The sequence below is a fragment of the Elgaria multicarinata genome, chromosome 7 (assembly GCF_023053635.1).
Source record: "Elgaria multicarinata webbii isolate HBS135686 ecotype San Diego chromosome 7, rElgMul1.1.pri, whole genome shotgun sequence".
NCBI classification, from domain to species: Eukaryota; Metazoa; Chordata; class Lepidosauria; order Squamata; family Anguidae; genus Elgaria; species Elgaria multicarinata.
The window spans coordinates 70072176-70094923 of record NC_086177.1 but is presented as its reverse complement, the minus strand read 5'-3'; the positions used below and the strand labels follow the sequence as shown (position 1 = coordinate 70094923).

General features: G+C 41.2%; 1 protein-coding gene across 1 annotated transcript in view; it reads right to left on the bottom strand.

Annotated features, from left to right (window-relative positions):
- Positions 1 to 22748, bottom strand: part of RAB2A (RAB2A, member RAS oncogene family) — a 43573-nt gene that overhangs the window by 5725 nt on the left and 15100 nt on the right. The window contains exons 4-7 of the mRNA XM_063130782.1: positions 20681 to 20763; positions 19844 to 19936; positions 18248 to 18359; positions 6752 to 6820 (exon numbers count right to left, since the gene is read on the bottom strand). Of these exons, the coding sequence (XP_062986852.1) occupies positions 6752 to 6820; positions 18248 to 18359; positions 19844 to 19936; positions 20681 to 20763 (357 nt within the window). The remainder of the gene's footprint in view (positions 1 to 6751; positions 6821 to 18247; positions 18360 to 19843; positions 19937 to 20680; positions 20764 to 22748) is intronic.

Genomic DNA, 22748 nt, shown 5'->3' with positions numbered 1-22748 from the left:
CAAATCTTCAGTGCATGAAACAAATTGTGTGGTTCTTTGGATTCCAGCCACAAATTTCCTAATTAATAAATTTAGTCTCAATTTGAACCAGTGATCTACAGATGAAACTGCAAACCATAGAGATCTCAATATGCACTGATGCAACACATGTAAACAAAAGAATGTACACACATTGTTGGCGATATACCTGTTTATTTAGATCTGCTTCCATATCTCTCAATAAGGAAAAATATGCACTATTATAAATTACTTGTATATATGTAGTTTAGCCACTTAACAGTTGAATCCTATGAATATTACCTGGAAGTAAATCCCACCAAGTTAAATTAGGCTTATTTCCATATAATTACATATAGGATTACATCTTAAATCCTGAATATAGCAATATTTCATACAAGTCTTATCTCAATATTTATTCTGTAATCCACAATGGGTAGTTCATATTCAATAAACAAATGCAGGTTGCTTACCTGTAACTGTGGTTCTTCGAGTGGTCATCTATGCATTCACACATATGGGCTTTGCGCCTGCGCAGAGACCGAACTGGAACCTTCTATAGCTGAGTGGAACGTTTTTGGCGGGAACCCCTCCCCCACGATACCGCGCATGTCCATGGGGTTTCCGCCCTTACCTCAGTTTACAGGAGTCCGACATTGTGCCCCCATAAACATGAGTGTAAAATAAAATAAAGTACATTCCACATATAACTGTGTCCTTTGTAAGTTTCACACCACCAAGTGGGGATGGTGGGTGGGTTGTGTGAATGCATAGATGACCACTCGAAGAAATACAGTTACAGGTAAGCAACCTGCATTTCTTCTTCGTGGTCTCTATGCATCACACATATGGGCGAGTAGCAAGCTGACATACCTTTGGAGGTGGGTTGATGCATCATCTGAGGATCTCCGAGAGCACTGTCCTCCCAAACGAGCAGTCTTGTCTCGCACGGGTGTCCAAACTGTAGTGCTTGACAAACGTGGATGGAGTGGACCACGTTGCAGCTCTACAGACTTCTGTCAAAGGAACACCTCTGCTGAAGGCAACAGATGTTGAGACGGCTCTAGTAGAGTGAGCTGTCACAGGCTTTAAAAGGTCTAGCTTAGAGATAGAGTAGGCAAGTTCAATTGTCTCTACAATCCAGCGTGACAGTCGCTGGCATGAAACAGGGAGTCCCTTAGAAGGCTCTCCATAACAAACAAACAATTGATTTGTTTTCCTAAAACTTTCTGTCCTAGCCCTGTAAAAGGCAAGAGCTCTCCTTACATCTAGTGCATGTAGCGAAGACTCAACAGGTGTTGTAGGATTTGGGAAGAATGCCGGCAGAGTGATGTGCTGGGACAGATGAAAGGTTGACACTACCTTAGGCAGGAAGGCAGGGTCTGTACGTAACACAACCTTATCCTTATGAAAAACAGTATAAGGAGCATCTATCCTAAGAGCTCTGAGCTCACTTGCACGTCTAGCCGATGTGATGGCCACTAAGAAGACAGTCTTGAATGTCAGAAGTCTGAGGTCTGTCGAGGCCATGGGCTCGAAGGGTTTCCCTGTCAGCGATTGCAATACAACTGACAGGCTCCATGGTGGAACGATACACTTCACTGTCGGTATCGTATTCTTAAGTCCCCTTAGAAATTTTTTAGATGTTGGATGTGCAAAGGGTGAAAAACCATCCATGCCTCGATGAGAAGCCGTGATAGCAGCTAAGTGTACTCTGATTGAAGTGAGTCTGAATCCTTGCTGGTAAAGCATCAATAGATATTTGAGGATCAATGGTAAAGGGCAAGATTCAGGTGCTTGATTGCTTTCTAAAGCAAACTTCTGAAATCTTTGCCACTTTGCAGAATAGGACTTCCTTGTTGAAGGCTTTAGTGAGGCCAACAATATATGGTCTACAGTTAAGTTTTCTATATGAGAGAGGTGGTTGTTATCCTCCACGCCGTCATTTTGAGGGTCGACAGATTTGCGTGTCGAACCCTGCCCTGGTGTCGAGACGGCAGTGTCGGTATCGACGGGAGTCTGATGTAATTCCCGTTCGACATCGAAGGGCATGAGAGAATCACGCCTGCCGAGGCCACCACGGCGTGATGAGGATGCATTCTGAATTGTCCGTCTGGATCTTGGCTAGTACTTTCATCAACAGTGGAAAAGGTGGGAAGATGTACAGGAGATTTCCTTTCCAAGTTCTGGTGAAAGCGTCTCCTAGAGAGTGCTTTCCTCTTCCTGCTCTGCTGCAGAACCTGGAACAAGCTGCGTTTTCTTCGGTAGCGAAGACATCGACAGCAGGGCGGCCCCAATACCGAAAGAGATCGTCCCTGACTTCGGTATCGAGCTCCCATTTGTGGTCGACGTGGAAGGACCTGCTGAGGGAGTCCGCAATGATGTTCTCCTTCCCCGCTACATGGATTGCAGTCAGGTAAGTATTTCTCTTTATGCACCAGTTCCAAATTCTGAGTGCAGAGCGGTTCAGAGGGTGTGATCTCGTTCCACCCTGTCTGTTGATGTAAGCCACTACGGTGGTGTTGTCTGTCGCGATCAAGACGTTTCGGCCCTCTATGATTTGTCCGAAGGTCTTTATTGCATTCTCCACCGCTAAAAGTTCCAGGTGGTTGATGTGGTGTTCCCTTTGAGAAGGAGGCCAGCGACCTTGAGCCGTGAGGGAGTTGCAGTGTGCCCCCCATCCGATCAACGATGCATCCGTCGTGATCGTTACCGAAGGGGTTTCTTGTTGGAAGGGAACCCCTTCTAAGAGAGTCGCCATCGAAAACCACCATTTCAGGGACGCTCTTACTTGCTTCGGGATCGACAGGTAAGTTCGACGGGCATCGTGTCGAAGATCGAACATCCTTAAGAACCAGCCCTGCAAGATCCTCATTCTGAGTCTTGCAAACCTGATGACTGCGGTTGTCACTGCCATTAAACCTAATAGCCTCTGAATCATCCATGCCGAAACCTTTCGACGGCTTTCGGTAGCGATGGCTAAATCCTGAAGAGTGTTTGCTCTGGTCGAAGGCAGGTATGCCCTGCCGTCTCGAGACGATAGGGTTACCCCTATAAAGTCCAGTCTCTGATGTGGGGTCAAGATGGATTTCTCCTCGTTGACCCATAGACCCAACGAGTCCAACAGGTTGAGGGTGGTTGAAATGTCCTTCTGGAGCGTGCCACTGTTGTCCGCTACCAGAAGCCAATCGTCTAGGTACGGATATACGTAAATCCCTTTCTGTCTTAGATGGGCGCACACCACCGCCATCACCTTCGTAAAGACCCTCGGTGCTGTGGCCAAGCCGAAAGGAAGAACGGTGAATTGGAACTGGGATGCCCCGATTGAAAATCGTAGGTAAGCTTGATGCGACCTCCTGATGGAGATGTGGAAGTACGCATCCTTCAGATCCACCACAGCGAACCAAACTCCTCTGTATAGGAGCTGCAGAATAGAAGTAACCGTTGTCATACGGAACTTTTTCGGGGTGATGTATTTGTTTAATTGCCTTAAGTCCATGATCGGTCGAAGACCTCCATCTTTCTTCGGGATCGTGAAGTAGCGGGAGAAAAACCCCTGGTTGAATTCCCCTGCGGGTACGGGAGAGATAGCTCCCTTCGATAGCAAGGTCTGTACCTCGGGAAGCAGAGGGGGGGGGGATGGCGCCGTTACTTTCACCCCCGAAGAAGGAGGGGGGACATTGAGCTCGATGGCATACCCCGAGTTGATGATAGTGAGCACCCAGGAGTCCGATGTTATTGACTGCCATTGATGGTAATATGGTGCCAGGCAGTTCGCAAAGGGAGGTGGATCTGGAACCGAGAAGTCAAACCCGCTGCTTTTTAGAGAAGTCGGGCTGGCGCTTATCTTGTTGGAAACGACTTTGGTATGGCCGTTTCCTTTGAAGTTGCTGTTGCTGCCTCGGTTGTTGATATTGAGGGCGCTGTTGTTGTTGCTGCTGTTGAGTCGGTGGCCTTGACCAGCGCTTTGGTTTGTACTGCGGAGGTGGAGCGGTGAAACCCATCTTTTTTGCCGTCGTACGGGCCTTATATATAGTGTCCAGTGTTTCATCTGTTTTTGTGTTGAACAAACTCTCGCCATCGAAGGGCATGTTCTCGATCCTTGCCTTCGTCTCATACGTCAGGTTCGCCGATCTTAGCCAGGCGTGTCTCCTCAAAGCCACTGCCCCCATCATGTTTTTGGAGTGGCAGTCGACCTGATGTCTGGCAGTCGATAGCTGCTGTTTAGCTATGGCTGAGGCTTCAGCTTGGAAGACCCGAGCCAGCTCCCTTTTGTCCTCTGGGAGATAGTCACATAGTGACCCTACTTTCTCCCAGAGGAAGAGTTGGTATCGGGCCATGGTCGCCTGGTAGGTCGAGGCCCTGATACCAAGGGATGCAGAAGAATAAATTCTCCTGCCTGCAAGATCTAATTTTCTGCCCTCTTTGTCCACTGGGGCGGAATGCGATTTTTGCGATTGGCCCTGTGCTGACTCCACCACGATTGAATTAGGTTTAGGATGTTGGGCGAGGAAACCAGCATCTCCCTCCTGGATACGATAAAGAGTCTCAAGTCTCCTCGAAGTGGCTTGAGTGGACGCAGGAGTTTTCCACGAGAGCTGTGCTGTCTGCTTTAGGGCCGGAGGGAGAGGAATAGCCACTGCGGCGTTACTTTTAGTTTGGAAGACGTCGTAAATGGGGTCTTCAACCGGATCATCGGGCTGTTGTATGTCTAAGCCTAATGCCTGAGACATTCTCCGCATATGCTCTGAGAACCTTCCCATATCGTCAGAGGGTGAAGCAGGGTCTTGCGAATGGAGGGCATCCTCTGGCGACGGTACCGAAGGGGCAAGCGACGCCCTAGAGTCGGTATCGGACGGATAGTCATCCTCGGGGGAAGATACAGTAACTATTTGAAGTTGCTGTTGCTCGAGTTCCGATTGTTCCTGATGGGCCGGTACCGTAGCAGCCGCTATCGGTACGGAGCCGCTATGGCGTCGATGAGCTGACGCTGGCGAAGGATGATGCGGCGGAGGGGCCAACGGAATATGAAGGACCCTCGACGTAGGAGGAGGCTGGGCATAGCAAACCTCTGGTGCATGCTGGTAGTCCCGATCTTGTGGGAAATACCTGTGCGGGCGATAATAATCCCAGTCATAGTATTCATGCCTGGGTTGGAATTCGGAGTATTGGGAAGTTCTATCCCACTCCTGCCTTGGCCTTTCTGCAACAACTGGTCTGGGAGACGGCTGTGTTAGAGGGATAGGCTCCTCCATGTCCAGCACTTGTGGTGGGTCTCTCACTGACGCTACCGAGGCCGAATCTCTAATCTCTCCCTCAGATAGGCTTAGCGGCCACCTCGGTATCGACGGTAATTCAGAAGTCGGTCTCGAAAGAGGTCTCGGTACCGAAACCGTTGCAGGGGCTGTCGGTATCGAAGGAGCCGATGTTTGAATAGGCTTAGAAGGCCGTGGGGACTTTTTGGAGTGTTTTTCTCCGTCCCTCTTCTTTTTCTTCTCGACCTCCGAAGAAGATTTGGGAGTCCGGGCCTTCTTAGCAATCTTTCTGGCCGCGGAGCTCGCCAGAGACCGCCCAGGCGTTAGGGGTATCAATGCCCTATTGTTCGCACTGGTATTGTCGCACTCCTTTGTGCTGCGGTCTGGAACGGACTTACTTGGTGCCGTTTTATCCATTTTACCCTCAATTGGCTTTGAAACTGTGGTGTCTGTGGCTCTGAGAGCCTTTTCCCAAAGAATAGCACGCAAACGGTCTGTCCTGTTCTTCCTCGTCTGCTTGGTGAAGGACATACAATGATGGCAGGTTTCCACCTTATGACTTTTGCCCAAACAAATAACACATAAAGCGTGTCCGTCGGTAGGGGGAAGTTTTGCCCCACACCGAACACACTTTCGGAAAGGCGCCTTCACTGCCATGCGGCTCAGGCCGCTGCGACGAAATGTCGCTGAGGGAAAAACTACTAACTATATATATTTTTTTTATAGGAAGAAAAAGATATAAGAAAGAGAATATACAAGAATTGAAGAAGAATTTGAAGGATTTGAAGGATTTAGGAGAAGAAAACCAGGAAAAAAAGCTAGAGGTTGGTTCTACAGGTCTAGGCACAATGGCGGACGACGAAGAACTGAGGTAAGGGCGGGAACCCCATGGACATGCGCGGTAGCGTGGGGGAGGGGTTCCCGCCAAAAACGTTCCACTCAGCTATAGAAGGTTCCGGTTCGGTCTCTGCGCAGGCGCAAAGCCCATATGTGTGATACATAGAGACCACGAAGAAGAAGTTACCATTGACTGCCTGTTTACACAGGTAAAAGTTGTTTCTGAAAGGTATTGATATCATATGGAAAAATGGATATGGGAGAACATCTCTCTTTGGAAGATTTATTGTTGATTCATGGATGGACAAAGTCACTTTATAATCCACTTCAATCACAATACTAAATAAATGCATATAAACACCGATGTTAAAACTAGGAGCTCAACATATTTTCAGTTTGCTGTACCAAGCCTGGTGGAAGAGGGCCTTCAGTCTAAGACAGGGATGCACAACTTGTAACCCTTCAGCTATTTGATCTACAACTTCCATGGTCCCTCAGCACTGGCTATTCCAAAAGTTTGAGCTGTGGCCCTATAGCTAAAGGGCCATAAGTTGCAACCCGTGGTCTAAGAGGTAAATATCATTATTTTAACTCTTATGCATCCATTTTCTATAAATGTGTTTTATATTTACAAGCAGCATTTTAACATTTGAAGACCTTACCTCATTATTAATGTCAAAGACGCCTTCCTGTATTTTCTCATAGATTTCCTTTGCTGTATTAATAAATGCCTGAAAAGTAAATTGAATAGTTTGAGACACTCAAAACATGATGTGATAAGTGCTATATCCCAAACTGCCCAACCGTGGTGTCTAGAATACGGACAGGCAACACATGGCCCTTGCTGCCCCTCAGTGTAGCCCCAATTAAAACAACAACTTTTTTCTTTCCTTTGATATATACAAACTGGCCAGTCCTTCTATGTAAGTCAACAGTTATTAAGGAGATGGAAGCAACCTTAAAATACATATTTGATTAGCCACCGAAGAATACCGTATTTCTTCGATTCTAAGACGCAGTCCATTTTTAGAGCTCTTTATTTAGGGAAAAAAGTGCGTCTTAGAATCGAAGAAATACGGTAGTAATATTAGAGATGGGGGCTCCTATCGGACAAAATAATAGCCCATCTTTATCAAGGGACCAGTTTTTACTGTTTCATATTACATAAATATGTAATGTTTCCAGGAAGAATGAAGATGCTTCCCCTCAGCTCATCTTTTCAGCTCAAAACTTTGCACATGCTCTGAAACACAATATTTTATTCAAGCACGTAAAATGTATTTAGCTACATTAGATTGGCTTATTGATTTTTATTGTAAGCTTGTGTGCACAGTTTTGTTGCCTTCCCCACTTCTCCACCCTCTTTGTCTCTCCTGTCCTTTTCCCAAATAAACTTCCTTAAATACAAGGACATTTGGCTTCATTGGTTTTAAAAGAGATTTCTCTAGAATTTCTCAATAAAATCTTCCATGTGCTAAGACTGCATGAGTGTTAAGCTATCCCTTGTGTTATAAGGATAGTTCACAATGTTTTGTTAAATTCTGTGTCTTCTGGGCTTTGGGAAAATCAATCCAAAGCTCCTTCCTGTTTAATCTTTATAGAGCTGGGCTGAAGGGGGAGGTCTTTGGCAGTATGGCTTGCAAACTCCCCAAGCAGTTGGAATGCCTAGAGTGTTCAGGTTAGGATTAGCCTGTGGTGGCAGCTTATTTTGGGGAACCCAAGCAAAAAGGAGGTCCATCAGAAAGGACCACACCACACTCAATATCCCTTACAATGGATATACAAGTTTAATAGATATAGTATAACATAAGCACCGAGTTCTTCATCCTCTCATGCTGGGCTGTGTGCTAATTCCCCAGTGCTGATGACTTTACTTATAGGTATTAGCATTTTTCCCCATAGTACTTATGCTCTGAACTCAACCAATTTAGTTAAAATATAACAAATAAAACTGGGAGTGGTTGTGTTCGAAAATAATCTAGAAACTAATCATAGACATGACTGCACAAGAAGGCGCTTCTCAAAGGTAAGTACCAAAACTGCATACTTCTGTTCACAAAATTGAAATGTTTTCTTTGATAACACAAAACAAAAAACAAGAATTTATTAAAATTCAAAATTAGTTTTAAGAATAATATGCTGCATCAATATATGCTGCATGAACAGTGTGTAATCTGTTGTGAACCGTCCAGAGAGCTCCGGCTATTGGGCGGTATAGAAATGTAATAAATAAATAAATAAATAAATAAATAAATAAATAAATAAATAATCCTAATGAAAGCTTGCTCTTTGAAGCACACTGAATAACCCCATAATTCTAATAGTAGTTAAGGCTCCCCTCCCTGCACTATACAGGGACATCCTGCTTCAATATTATATGGCTACAAACTGCTCAAGTTCAGGGCTTGTAGGAACATTGAAAGCTGTATTGTTTACTCCAGAGATAGGCAACGTGGTGCCCTTCAGTTGTCTGAGACTACAACTCCCATAATCCCTGATCACTGCCTATGCTGGTTGGGTCTTCTGGAAGTTGGTAGTCTAAAACATCTGGAGGTTGTCTACTCCTAGTCGACTCAGAGTTCTTTTACATCCATCACCTGCTATCTGATCCTTTGGAGCACAGCAGGGGAAGGCCTCAGAGTTATCATGATAACCCACAATGGGTTAGATAAACTATGATGGCTTATTTAACTTATGAGTTATCGTGTGCTCAGTTGGGAGTTTTTTAATCTACGATGGCTTATTTGGCAAAAATAACAAACTGATAACCCACGGTCTGCAGAGTGGGTTATTTATCCCATCATGGGTTATCAGGTTGTGTGGTGGTCACAGTGGATTATTTTGGTCTACAGAGTCGCTTGGCAAGAGCAGTAAAACTACTGCCACAGCTCTCCTCCAGCTGGCAGATCTGTTTCTATGCTCTACCTAGCAATTGATTGTGTTTGCAGCTTGACCCTACCCTAAACCCTTCCCCTAGTAGTGCCCTCTGCAACCTCCCCAAGTGTCAAACACCATCTCAAAGTCAGATGGTGGCAGTTGCGCAGGGTTGTCATTTTGCCTTGAGTGCATCCTTGCCAGGGAACACTGTGTATGAAGTTACTGTGGAAGGTTAAAACTCTGGATATTGTAGGTTAAAACTGGCTGCTGCGATATTGTCAATGGGTGGGAGGACTGAAGCAGGACAATGGGCAGGGAGGACTCAGATTACACACAGCAGCTTAACAGGATATGCACAGTAGCTTGTCTGATTGTGTGAAGGATAACAGTAGCTTATTTTCAAAATAAGCTACTGTGAGAGTAGCTAATTAACCCATCATGGCTTAAAGTGACATCCAAACACAGTCAGTGTCCTTTTTTGCTTCTATCCTCATGAGCACCACTCCTGACCACCAGTCTGAAAAGGACTACAAGGCATCCTGTTTCCAGGATGACAGGAGACCTGAACGTGAGTACTCTTCTTGGGGACTGGGAACACACTGCAACATTTTCATGCAGATCCCACTTAGGGATGTCTAATTTGGAAATCAAATAGTATACAATTCCAGAGAATATATGTGCTCCAGGTTTTTGTTTTTTTAAAATACTTTTACAGCTTATATAATTATCGTAAAACTATATGACGTATAGTGAATAATATCTTAAAATATGTACATGAAGAAGAGCCTTAATCAGGATGTCTAATACGTATTTCTTTGTACCTTCAGAGGACCATGGCAGGATCTACACTACTGCTTATAACAGTTTATACTGGTTATGACAACTGTTCAGGCCCAGAGGACACATCATATACATAGTATTCATACCGTTTTAAAAGTGTTATATCCTGCTTGGTGTAGATCGGCCTAGTCTACCTCTCATCACAGAATCAAGGTCCTTTTATCTCTCCCCCTGCCCCAGTGTATACTTTCTTGCACTTTATCATTTCAATCCTCTGAAGATGACTTGGCTAAATTAGATTTAGTTTGGATTCCATAGTAAAAAGTACAATAATGGATTTATCATCCATGAGAAAACACGAAGTTCCTTCCTTCTCTAAAAAACAACAACCCCAACATGAAATAGCATTCAGAATTCCTATCAAAAATAATGACAACTTTGCACATGATGGAATATTGTCATCTTAAGGCTGAAAACATATTTCCCCCAAAAACATTTCCCCCTTAAAGTATATAGGAAATATTTACATCGTTACAATCAATTCTAACATAAAAGCCAATTCAAATTTAACACATAAAATGTTTCTCTTTCCTCATTTAACATTATATGCAGAACTTGAAAAATAATATGCCACATCATATTTTAATGACGGTAACAGAGACAGCTAATATTGCAAATCAAATTCTCCTGACATACCAATTCTGTTCTATCACACAAATGTGCTATCATCTACTCAGGTTTGCCACGCCTGGTCACAAATCTAATTCAAATATTAAAAAGTAAACAGGGTTCACAGAGGGGAACAAATCATACCTTTCCTAATTTCTACACTGGAAGCATTTGCCTGCTGAACTTGCCACCAGAGCTTTGTTTCCTAATTAACAGGACTGATATGTTTTCACCTTTAAAGGCCTTACAGCTCCCTAGAGTAATCAATCTACTGCAGCTCAATTACTGCACCAAGTGCATACCACAGCCAGTGAAGGAGACTTGAACAACTGCAGCCATGAGTGGAAAGATATGAATATGCATAAACTCTAAGTGGGTGATCGAATCATCACAGAGGGTCATGAGAATTTGCAGCAAAATAATGAGAAGAATTAATCATTGCAGATTCACAAGGCACTTAGGAAGTGAGTAGGTTTTTTGAACGTGCACCGGAGCTCAGCAATTGGCTTTCAGCCAGCTCCGAATTGATCTGCATTCTTCAGAAACGGAATATAAAAAAGAAATATATATTGGTTTTGCAAGGGTATATGCCAGAGTAATTGAAACTATGGTCATAACTTAGGAACTTCACACATCTGCATTTTCTTATGGGGCTGACTACTTAGTTTCCATTAAACAGAAAACAATCCTAAAATTATGTTATAATAACTTTATACAAACAACCACTTAACATTTAGCACAAATGAGACTGGAAAATAATTTATTATTTGAGTGGGCCTGTAAGTTATTTTTATTACATTCTTACATATTAATTGATCGTGGTGGCTACCTTATAAGATTATCTTTTGATGAATTCTGGCATTAAATCCAAGCACACACAGGTATGACATTACTTAGGTAACTATTAATAACTGCACTGATGGCAAATGAAGGCTACGATACAGTACCTAGATTGGCATGTTTGAAGTCCTATACGTTTGGGTTTCCCATATGCTCTACTCCACAGATATTTGGCTGAATCCAACCTGAGAGCAGAGGGTGACAGAATGCAATTTTTGACAATTCCCTCCTCACCCTCTGCAATCCCCTAAGCCCAAAACAATCTGTTCTGGAGGGTTGCTTGGCCTTCCAAAACAGTATACAAGGTGATGCTGGGGGCTGTAGGTGGAAGGAGGACAGCAAAAAAAAATCACTGCCCCACCCCTACCTTGAACAGGGATGATCTTGTTAGATCCCATTTCCCACAGCCGACAGAAGGAACTTTCCATTTCCAGAGAATCAGCTCTGGATCTAACCCAATGTGTGTAGAAGGAGAAGGAAGCTCCTGAACACTCCGAGCTCTGGCTCAGGACAATGGCATGTCATACACTTTTTTAAAGGGCAAACAACTCCTTCATTTCTATATCACTGATAATATTAGCACTAACAAGAAGCATCACTGGCTTTAACAAAGTATGTCTCCTTTTAAATGATATTATTCATATAGTTTTTATTATTATGATTGATAGCTACCCTGGGTTGTTTTAATACAAATGGCAGGGTATACAGGTTTAATAAATAAAATTTACCAAGCAACTTATGCTTAATGATGCTCAGACTAGCATATACTTTTTAACTCCGCAACAACGTGGGTTTTGATCTATAGTTTCCTTATTAATCTGAAGGATCTAGTAAGCATATAAACACAAATCGTGTGTGTGTGTGTGTGTGTGTGTATGTATGTGTGTGTGCATATATATATATATATATATATATATATATCTGACAGCAGTATTGGAAAGCTTTATTCATATGGGATTGTTACACAAACTGTAAGTTTGTATTCATTTGGACAACATACATTTAATTCCCACCCACCCCCACTGCTTACAGAAAAATCTATTTTATCACTTTTCCAGAAGCCAGGCATGCATTTTAAGCTGATAAAAATATGCTTCATCTTACATTCCAACAACACACTTGGGGCTTTTGACTCTTAAAGCACTATAACAAGGAAATAATGCTAATGTCTTATGGAAGGGTCATAGCTCAGTGGATCATGGTTGTATCCAATGTTAGTCCTATTTAGAGTATATCCCCTGAAATGAATGTGACTTAAGTTAGGCTAACACGGAGACAACACAGAGTATATACCTTGCCTGTATTCAACTCCAGGACCTGCAATTAAAAAGATCTCTGCTGGCAGGAATGAAAAAGACCTTGGTCTGAAATCTTGATCTGCTGCCAGTAAGAGCAGAGAAGCTTACATAGTATAGTAGTCTGTCTCAACATGAAGCAGTTTCCTATGTTTGCATCTTCTCTCTTGGAGTCAAGATTCAGGAATATGTCAATATCTTAGTTCAAAAAACTTTGAAGAAGCTGAATATTGAGATGCTATTGATTCTATCATGCAAATATTACAAATCTCATTTTAAAGGTAGGCAATACAGCTACTGCAGCTGGTAAATAATCTTTCAAGGTATAGTAAGAACAGCTATAAAGAAACGGCATATTTGAGAAAAATTAGAATATTTGAACACCACTGTGCTAGAACAAAAAGCAAAACAAAACACAAAACGCCTTTTCCTTTGCAATAACATTGAAACAGTCACACTTCTCAATTTTCATGTGACATGCTGCCACCTGGTGGTTGCAATTTATCATTGTTAGATTAGACTTACATTGGGCAATCGTTTATAATATGCTAGAAAACATCTAACAGTAGATTTATAAAAGAAAAAATCTAATTCATGCCCAGAAATTTAGGATGTGTGAGAACCCACAACATCACTTACTATAATAATTAACAGGATTAAAGTGGGGTTCATTCACTTGATTTTGTTCTGACTTTATACTGTTAGTTTTACCCTACCCAGTGCCTGTTTACCCTACCCTGTGCCTGTTTGCATTCTCTTCCCCTCCTTATTGTTTTATTATGATTTTATTAGAATGTAAGCCTATGCGACAGGGTCTTGCTATTTACTGTTTTACTCTGTACAGCACCATGTACATTGATGGTACTATATAAATAAATAAATAAATAATAATATTATTTCCGGGACCTTGCCTAACGCTCTGTGATTCAGGTTTCCCTGGGAGTGGTGCAAGACACCTGGAGAAGGAAAGGCAGATCCAGGGACTCTTCTCCTCCTATTCCCCAGCATCAGAGATTTTATGCTGCAGCTGTGCTACCCTTAGAAGTGAGGCAGAAAGTATATAGGAGCTTCTAGTCACAGTAGCTCCTTTCCTCCTTTCCCTGATTGGTTGGTTTTAGGAGAGAATTCAAGATAGCCTGTTGTATGAGAATGCCAGTGATTTCTTTGTGAACTGATCTACAGATCCTTATGTACACAGCAGCGGGTTGCATATAGGATTATGTATGCTCATTTCAAGAGATGGTTGTAGTGAGTTGCAGATCTTAGGTCTATAGTTCAGCAATATGAGCAAAACTAACACAGCAGGAGGAGAAATGGGACGAGAGATCACACACACATGGACAAAAGTAGAAGTGAAAAGTTAAAATTGCTAAGAACAAGTAAAATTATCAAAATACACTGGAAGAAGGATGCTCACCCACTATATCATTTATATTTCATGTAGAGACATGCATTGGATTCAGCTGAAGCCTGATAAAAATTAGGGTTCTGGTGCTTACCAAGGTGAAGTGGGTTTCCCTCCAAAGCGACCAGAACCAAAGCTGAACCTACACAAAACTTCATGTGTGAAGCTTCAGAAACACAGACAGTCTGTCTCCAAAAACAGCATATTTTGCTTTTGTTTCTCTGACAATGCTATTAGGGGTGGGTAGGGCTTCTAATCATAGGGCATGCTTTACCAGTACTATACTTTGAGGGGAGAGATTGTGAGTTACAAGCTGTGTCTCTTAACTTCCCTGTTTTGTAGCAGGCTAGTAGGAAGTCAGAGGTTCTGTGTTGGGTTGTGGTAGCTTCAGGTTTTGTTTGTTCATGAGTTCAAAATCCTTTTGTTTCCCCTTCAATTATTAAATCAATCCTTCCCTCAGACTTTTTCTTGCAATGAAAAATCTTTCTTTCCAACCCCACCACACTTTACTATTTAAAGAAAGCCTCAAATCAGGTTTTAATCATCTTAACTCCCTTGCCTCAACACTGCATCGATCCTTCTGAAACTATCCAGGTTTCTTACTTAGGGTCACTTCTAGGATATGTGTTATTTTTAGAACAACGGTCTGCAAAACAACAACAACAACAACCATAGGGGAGGTATCCTCTTTTGTATACTCTGAAAATGTAAAAGCACCTCTTGCACACACACAAAAAACCCTCTGTGCCTATTCCCATGGCAGTCAATGGTAGCTACAAAGCCTTGGAGTTCTAAGCTCAACATGGGTTCTGTACCCAAATCGAAGCAGACAGCCTCTGAATTGGGCCACTTTCCAATGTGCTGAATTGGGTCAGACTTGAATCTTGTGTTCAATGCCCAGCTTTAGTTTCATGCACACCTAACTGAAAATGCCATTCTCATGTTCTCTGGTTTTGTAAACTTAAGACATTAAAGCTGGAAGACATCTTGGAAAAAAGTATTAAAGAAATCCTCAACAGTCTCAAAGGAGAACCAGTCTGGGGAGTTAGGGGAAACCATATCCACTGGTAAAGGTAGCTTCAAGAATAAAGGGATTTTCCATTATACATGATTTTCCTGACATCTGAGGATAAATACTAAAATCCAAGTCTACCATTTCTTAACAACATACAATCAGGATGGGCAACCTGGTGTATAATCATATGACATTTTCATAGTGCAGAGGATTGTATCAAGACACTAGGAAATAGGGTTGGAAGTACGGGAAATTTACCAAGTATTTGGTCAAAGCAAAATAGGGTTGAGCATGCAGAAGCTATAGCTAAGCCATTACATCCCCTGCTTTATATGAGCATTTTAAATGAGATTTGTTGATGTTCTGATATTTGCAAATTGTTGCTGCTATTGACTTGATCACTGATAAAAGTTGTTTACTGTCTCTCTGCCTTGTTGCTTTGGTAAGATTAGATTATACCCAAGCAAATGTTGAATGGAGGTAAATGGAAGATCAGCAAACTGGTTTGCCTCTTTACTCAGTGGAACCAAAGCTTTTAAATGTTTACTCAGAAGCTAGCTCCAAGGTTAATGGGGTTTACTCTCAGGTAGGAAGATGCCCAGGACTGGTGCCCTAATATTATGGGGAATGGATAAATAGAGGGAAAGAGATGGGCTTCAGTTAACTCAGATTTTAAGTGATTGTGTTAAACTTTTAACACTTTCTTGGAGGACAAGGCTATCTTCTGGAGGAAAAGGCTACCAAAAGCTACTAGTTCTGATGGCTATACAGTACCTCCTGTATCAGAGACACTTTGCCTATGTACATCAGCTGCTGGGGAACATGGCCAAGAGGGTTTTGTTGCACTCATGTCTGGCTTGTGAGTTTCCCGCAGGCCGCTGTGTAAACACAATGCTGGATTAAATGGACCTTTGGTCTGATCCAGAATGGCTCTTATGTTCTCATTGGAGGGGCAAACTGAGCCTGCCCTCTCTGAAAGCCAATGGACTCATCCTGCTCCCTAACATGAAATTCTGGGCCTCAAGCTTGCCTGAAAGAAACATACTATCTGCCTGAACTTGTACTGCAGTTATGTGCATATTTGTGGCTATGACTATTTAGTGGCAAGAAAAGGACTACAACTTTACTCATTCTTGAGGAGTGAGACATATCTAGCTGGCTCAACAAGGCTCTGGTCCCTAAGATTACTGGGTAAGTCACTGAGCTGTTCAACTTCCCCATACACCCACTAAAATAATCTGCTACCACCACCTACTGATTTACAGAGCCTGCTAGGACTCTTTTTATATACCTGAGTACATCAAAGCCAGTACATGTGGTGAGATATACTAAACTTTTGTGAACCTCTACTGGACAGTACAGAAATGCAATAAATAAATAAACTTAGAATCTACCCAGATCATAACTACAGGTAGTAAAGCAGTAAGCATATATTTATGAAATATAACTTGCAGAACAAGTAGTCATCTAAGAAAGAAGCATACCTAACAGCATCCCTCTTAAAGAATAAGGGTTCTAGCTGATAACATAACCTAACATCTCTAACGCCCCTCTTTCACCTATCCTTACCACAAACCTTATACTTACCCTTTCTCTCCCCCTCTCTGATCCTACTCACCCTTCTCTCTTCTCACTAGCCTTATGCAGTCATTCAGCCTGCACATGAAAGAATTAAGTATGGTGGTTGCAAATACACAAGCACACCTCAAATAGCTGCATGTGCCAGGTTCCCCTGTAGATCTCCCCATGTTGAACATGAAGGTATGCAGGGGCTTTGTAAATGGATTTAGCCAAACAACCCCTTTGCCATTGGGAGCCCTAATGAGGCAAAAATCATGATCATTGGAAGGTTTGTAAGCACGCAGCCAAATACAGTAACAACAACCCTGCAGACCTTAGTACTAAACACACAAAATTCTTTAGAGATGCTTGGGGACACTGGGGGTAGGGCTTGCATGAGGGCACTCCCCACACCCATTTACAGGCCAAATACTTGCACAAGTCCAGTTACTGCCTTTCTCAACTGATTCCTAATCTCACTCACCATTCTACTCTGGCCCATGCTGTCAGAAATTCCTCCACTAATTCTTCTGTTACAAGGAAAAAGAAACTTCAGGAAAATTTCCTAATGTTTTGAGTTTGTTTTGGCATCTAATTGAGATAAAATTAATTATTAACTTTGTGAATATGGCCCCTTGACTGTTCTCAGGATACATGAGTTCTGCTCTCATCCATTTGAGTTCAACACTCCTGATTTAGTATCTCTCTCTTGGAAGCAGCTTCCAGTATGAGCCATGACTGCTGTCATTATCTCTAGCTGTTTTTTTTTTTCTGGCCGCATTAATTATTCAAACACAAGCATTTCGTCATTTTCCTCTGGAAAAGTGATCTAAGGGACCATCTTGAGTATTTTACAAGTAGCTGTACCAATTTTTTAAAAGAATCATTTGGATGGTGCTATATAAATAAATAATAATAATAATAATAATAATAAGTTGCTTTGCTGCTCAGTTCAGATACCCTTTCATAACTCTACTATTATATTCTTTCTGTGAAATCAAACAATATGCTTGCAGAATTTGGTTCATTTCTCATTGATTCATGAATTCTTGCAGCCCAGAAAGTCTTTTCTTAACAAAAATCTCCCCCACCCCCCGCTTTTCTTTTTTTTAGCTCAGGTAACTAGATTCAGTTATATTTAGCTAACAGAATTTATGAAATGGTAAAGACATATTCCTTTTCCAAAATTTCATACATTTACAGTACAACTCTATACATGTCTACTTAGACTTATTCCCAGGAAAGTGGATATAGGATTGCAGCTTTAGTTTGAAAAATGAAATTAAAAACTAGAGGAATAGAAACGGAGAGACACAAAATTTAATCCATGGCATTTTATAACTAACTCACACAAGATCAAGATCCAATTGCTGAAATCCAAAATTCCGCAAATGGATGTCTGCTCATGCAACAGAACTTTTCCGTCTTCTCTTCTACCCAAACATCCCCAAATCTGCTCGGGAGGTTCTTCCAACCCTCTGCAGTAGATTTTGGCAGACTAGTGGGAGAGGGCAATCTGTTCCCCTGATGATTGTCATTCTGTTGTCAGACAGACAGGGTTGGATTTCACCCAATGGTCTTTGATTGGATCTAGATGTTTAGTACTTTCCAAAAAATATTTTATTTTGATCTCAAAGGTTTGTCTCTACAACTTACTTTTCACCTAAACTATCACCAGTAGATAATAATATATTAAAAAGAAATTACATTAGATTACCTCTTCAACATTTGAGGCAGTTTTGGCAGAGGTCTCCATAAAGATAAGCCCATGCTCTCGTGCAAATGCTTCACCTTCTTCTTTTTTCACTTCTCTTCTAGACTCTAGATCGCTAAGATAACCAAATAAGAGTTATTCACTGAACAAAAACAGGCTTGCTTGCTGAGGTACACCCCTTTAGATAAGATAACATTATGTCAGACTGTCTTGATATACTGCAGGCAGTACCACATTTGCTAAAGTTCAATATAGACCCTTAAAATCACTTTCAATTGATTAAGAAACATTTTGTTCACTATTACTGATTAAAAACCCATTGAGTGGGCATGTGTGGGTATGGAATAGAGTACTTCAAAAACCTCTCTCCATAGTGAACCACCACCATTATCACTCTCCAATAGGAGAGATGCAGCCTCAAATTGCAGAACTCTCTATTTATTGCCAGTGTAATAGAAGAAAGTTACTTCTGGCAGTTCTTCAGACAGAATCCCAGCTACCACTTCCATGAAACTTTCTACTTCATTAGCCAGATTACTGGAAAGGACATTCTTGTCTACATTTCTCAGCATATGCATCTGTATACATTACTCTGTAAATTGGCATTTTAAAAACAGTTCATTCATCTTTGGATATAAGATCACAACCAGAACATGCATATTTTGAATGGATTTTGCTACAGTAACATTTGACTACTTTAGACAGCCTTTTTCCCCAAGGCCTATTTCATCAGTTATATAGGATATGTGGTTCAGCCAGAGATTACTTCTGCATGACTCCATATGTGGCTACAGTGATGAACAAAAACAGCTCACCATATAGACTGGCTCTGTTGTGTAGAAAGTCTCCATATCAGCAGCACCCAGAAAGCTGTTATTGGCAACAACCACACTGCTTGCATAATGCATGAAATAAGACTAAGATAATCACCAATGGAATTTTATCTTCATTTTGGATTAAAGTCTTCTTCCCTTTTAACCAGAGAAATCTCCCTTCCTTTTCACATTGTTGCCAACGCGCAGTATCAGAAACCTAATGGCTACCCTAAAGTCAGTGGATCCAAGCTCACTCTATGTGAACCACTAGTTTTAGAGGATATCTGAAAAAGTTGAGCATATTAATGATACAGTTTTGATTGAATAACTGAAAAGGTGAGAATGTATCAGACTTTTACAAGATATATCACAGTATTTTTTTCAAGCAAAACATTCCCCCCAATGATAACATTATGAAGTAGTATTAAAATGTATTAAAATTTAAAAAAGCAGCAACCAAGGAGTAAATAACTGAAGTGGGCAAACCAAAAGCATTATACAAGTCTCCAACTAAAGTGGGAATCCCGCTGTGATAGTTAAACTTGAAATAAAGTTTAAAGAAAAAAAGGATTAACATTAAAATAAGGTGGTGCTCTTAGCTAGTACACTGTAGAACTATATATAAACCTTTTAATGGCATTAAACTACAGAAGGATTTTTTTACTAATACGAAAAGTTGAGAATTATTTTATTTTGTGCAACTAAAATGTCTCAAATGAAGATCAACATGTATTAAAATCAAAATGAAGAACGCTGCTAACCGCTTCAGAAATTTTTGTTTTACCTTTTATTTCCAATGAGCATAATGACCATGTTGGAATTGGAATGCTGACGAGCATCTTCTAGCCATGTTGTCAAATGGTTGAAAGTGTCCCTCCTGAAAAGGAGGCAAGACATAGGTGAAGGACAATACACTAACAGCCAAAAACACTTTTTATAAGTGATAAGGTTTTTATTTAAAGTTTCATACAATTATTTAAAGTTTTATACAATTCCAGGTGACTTACAAACAAAAACCAACAGTCAACCAACGAAAAGATCTTAAAATGTTAAAAGCTAAACACAGCTCTCAAAAGTCCATCCTTCTTAAGGGGGTCTTGCATGTGAAGTTTGCACATTAAACAATGAATATAAAATATATGAGGTCAGCACAAATATAGAATCAGTTCTTGCTGTAACATATACACATGCGTTTACAGGGGCATAATTAATCTTTAAATGCCTTCTCTATTTGTGGCACCCTATAGCTGTATTAAATAAACTTCAAGCACAGAGCATTACACATAGCTTCTATAATGTCTACCAAAAATACAGAGTAAAATTATGTAGATACACACGGAACACTGACAGTCATATATTTCAATGGGATGGATCCAGATTTAGTAATGCTTAGAGTAAATCCACTGAAATCAATAAAACTTAATTCAGTCATAACTAACTGTTTCTTCAATTGGTCTACTGTAAAGTTGATGAAGTCTGGATAAAAGCTAATGTACTTTGTGCGAATGGTCTTGACTTATTTCAGATTGCAGTTTCATCTTTAGATGCCACAAAAATTCAACTAAAAACGGCTATTTACAAGAGTCTAAAATATTCTGAACACTATCTGCAAGATTCTCACCTTGTAATGTCATACACTAGTAAAGCCCCTGCTGCCCCTCTGTAGTATGACCTTGTGATGGAACGGAAGGACTCTTGTCCAGCCTGTAGTAAAACAAAATTCATTGTTTATTTCAACCCCTGTGTTTTCATGTGAAGAAAGTAGCAGTCTTCCTTACTTATACTAAGGAGATTATTGTATAGGGATTGGAAAAAGGAGGGGAGAACTCACTAATTCTGGAAAAGCGGAGCCACATATTAAGAAGTCTACAGCACAACACCATTAGGGGGGAAAAAATCAAGAACAAGACCTCTAAACCTTTTTTGGCAATCCCTGACAACCCAATTTACTGAATGGCTTCACAATACATGAATCATTATTAGAGTACAGAATGGACTCCTAGCAACTAAGCTCTGAAGACAAATTTGAAAGGAAGCAAATAGCCCAGTGCTTCACATTTGAATTCAATAACTCCCTCCCTGGGGCAGCTGTTGACACTAGAATAAATAAAGCCCATTGTAAATAAATGATGAATGACATCTTTACGCCCACCATCTGCTGGTGTAAAGGTTGTAGGAAGGCCAAGGATGAAGATTTTATCCATTATATCATAAACTGCAGCCAGCTTTCAATAGTCTTCAGATGGAATTCTTCCTACAATTATTTTATTATGAAAACCAGAGAGTAGTTCTGAATTTGATTTTATATACTTCTGTTGTACATTTAATCAATTTCCTGCGCTTATAACAGAATGCTTGTCAAAAGGATGTAAAAAGGTGTCTTTATTGTCACAAGTGAAAAACACCAGAGAGATATAAAAAAACTATTGACCCTCTTTTTTAGAAGAACATCCTAAGTTTAAAATCACATGTTAAGATTCTGAAAGATGGTTTATATATCTACACGCATGTTTCCCTGAAAATTTTTGAAGGGTCATAAAGTTAACATGTTTTAAAGCCTTTGCCAAATCACTGCGATTTGGACAAAGTAATAACAGAAGTAGAATAACTATGCTCGCTCCCAAAATTATTTAAGGCATAATCCTATGGGTTCCACCCTTGATGATTATAAGCCCCAAACTCAGAGGGTTGCAAACATCCCATGTAAGGCAAGAAGAGCAGGGATTGTGATCTTTGCCTCCCCATCCTCCTGCCCTGAATTTTTTTCCTAGACTGGCTTTTTTGTCTGTCTAGCTGAGGCACTCCAGAGGGGGAAGAAAGGAGGCTAAAGAGGCCTCAGGATAACTCAGATCCTGGCCTCTCCAATCTCCTCCCCTCCCCGCCAACCAAAACTCCCCCTTTTCGCCTTCTCTTAGGTCAAGTTCTTTGCGCACCAGGTGTGAGTGGGGGTGGGTAGGCAGGAGGTCAGAAATGCGACCTCGGATCAGGGAACCCACAATATCCTATCGCCTCTCAGACGCTTTCTAAGGGCCATAGGATTGCTCCCTTAAGGTATTATCCAATGGTGCCCTACCATTAGCAGCGAGCCCAGTGCATGCGCAGCCAACCCAGGCGATACATGCCCAGCTCCTTCTGCGATGATGTTGCGCAGGTTTCTGGATGGGGCAGATTGCGCCTTCCCAAAATGTGAATATCTGGTAATTTGGGGCTTAGCCCCGGAAGCACTACACTGAGCACCAGGTACTGTTGATACTCACTGCCAGCGGTAGGGCACCCTTGAATCCTACCCACAGTAATCAACAGTTCTAGGCAAGCAAAAATAAAATTCACTCTGCTAGAGAGACTCATGTTTCAACTTTAAAAATGCTTACATGATTTGTAATGTAGATATGATTTCCCTTCACATTTTTTTTCTAGAAGGCACACTGCTTAGTTATAATTTAAGCTACATGGCACAGCATGTACATGGCCTTTACTGATGACAAAAATGGAAATGAGAAGTATCTCACTTAAATATCACTGTCCCTAGCAGGAGAAAAAAGAACTTGTGGTCATTTGGTAGCTATGAAGGTTATGAAGCTATGAAGGTATTTCAAGACTTAAAGTATTAAAAACTAAACAATATGAAGTCCAGACAATACCTATAGAGTTTATTTCCAGAAGTATTCAATCCTGTTTCCTTTAAAAGT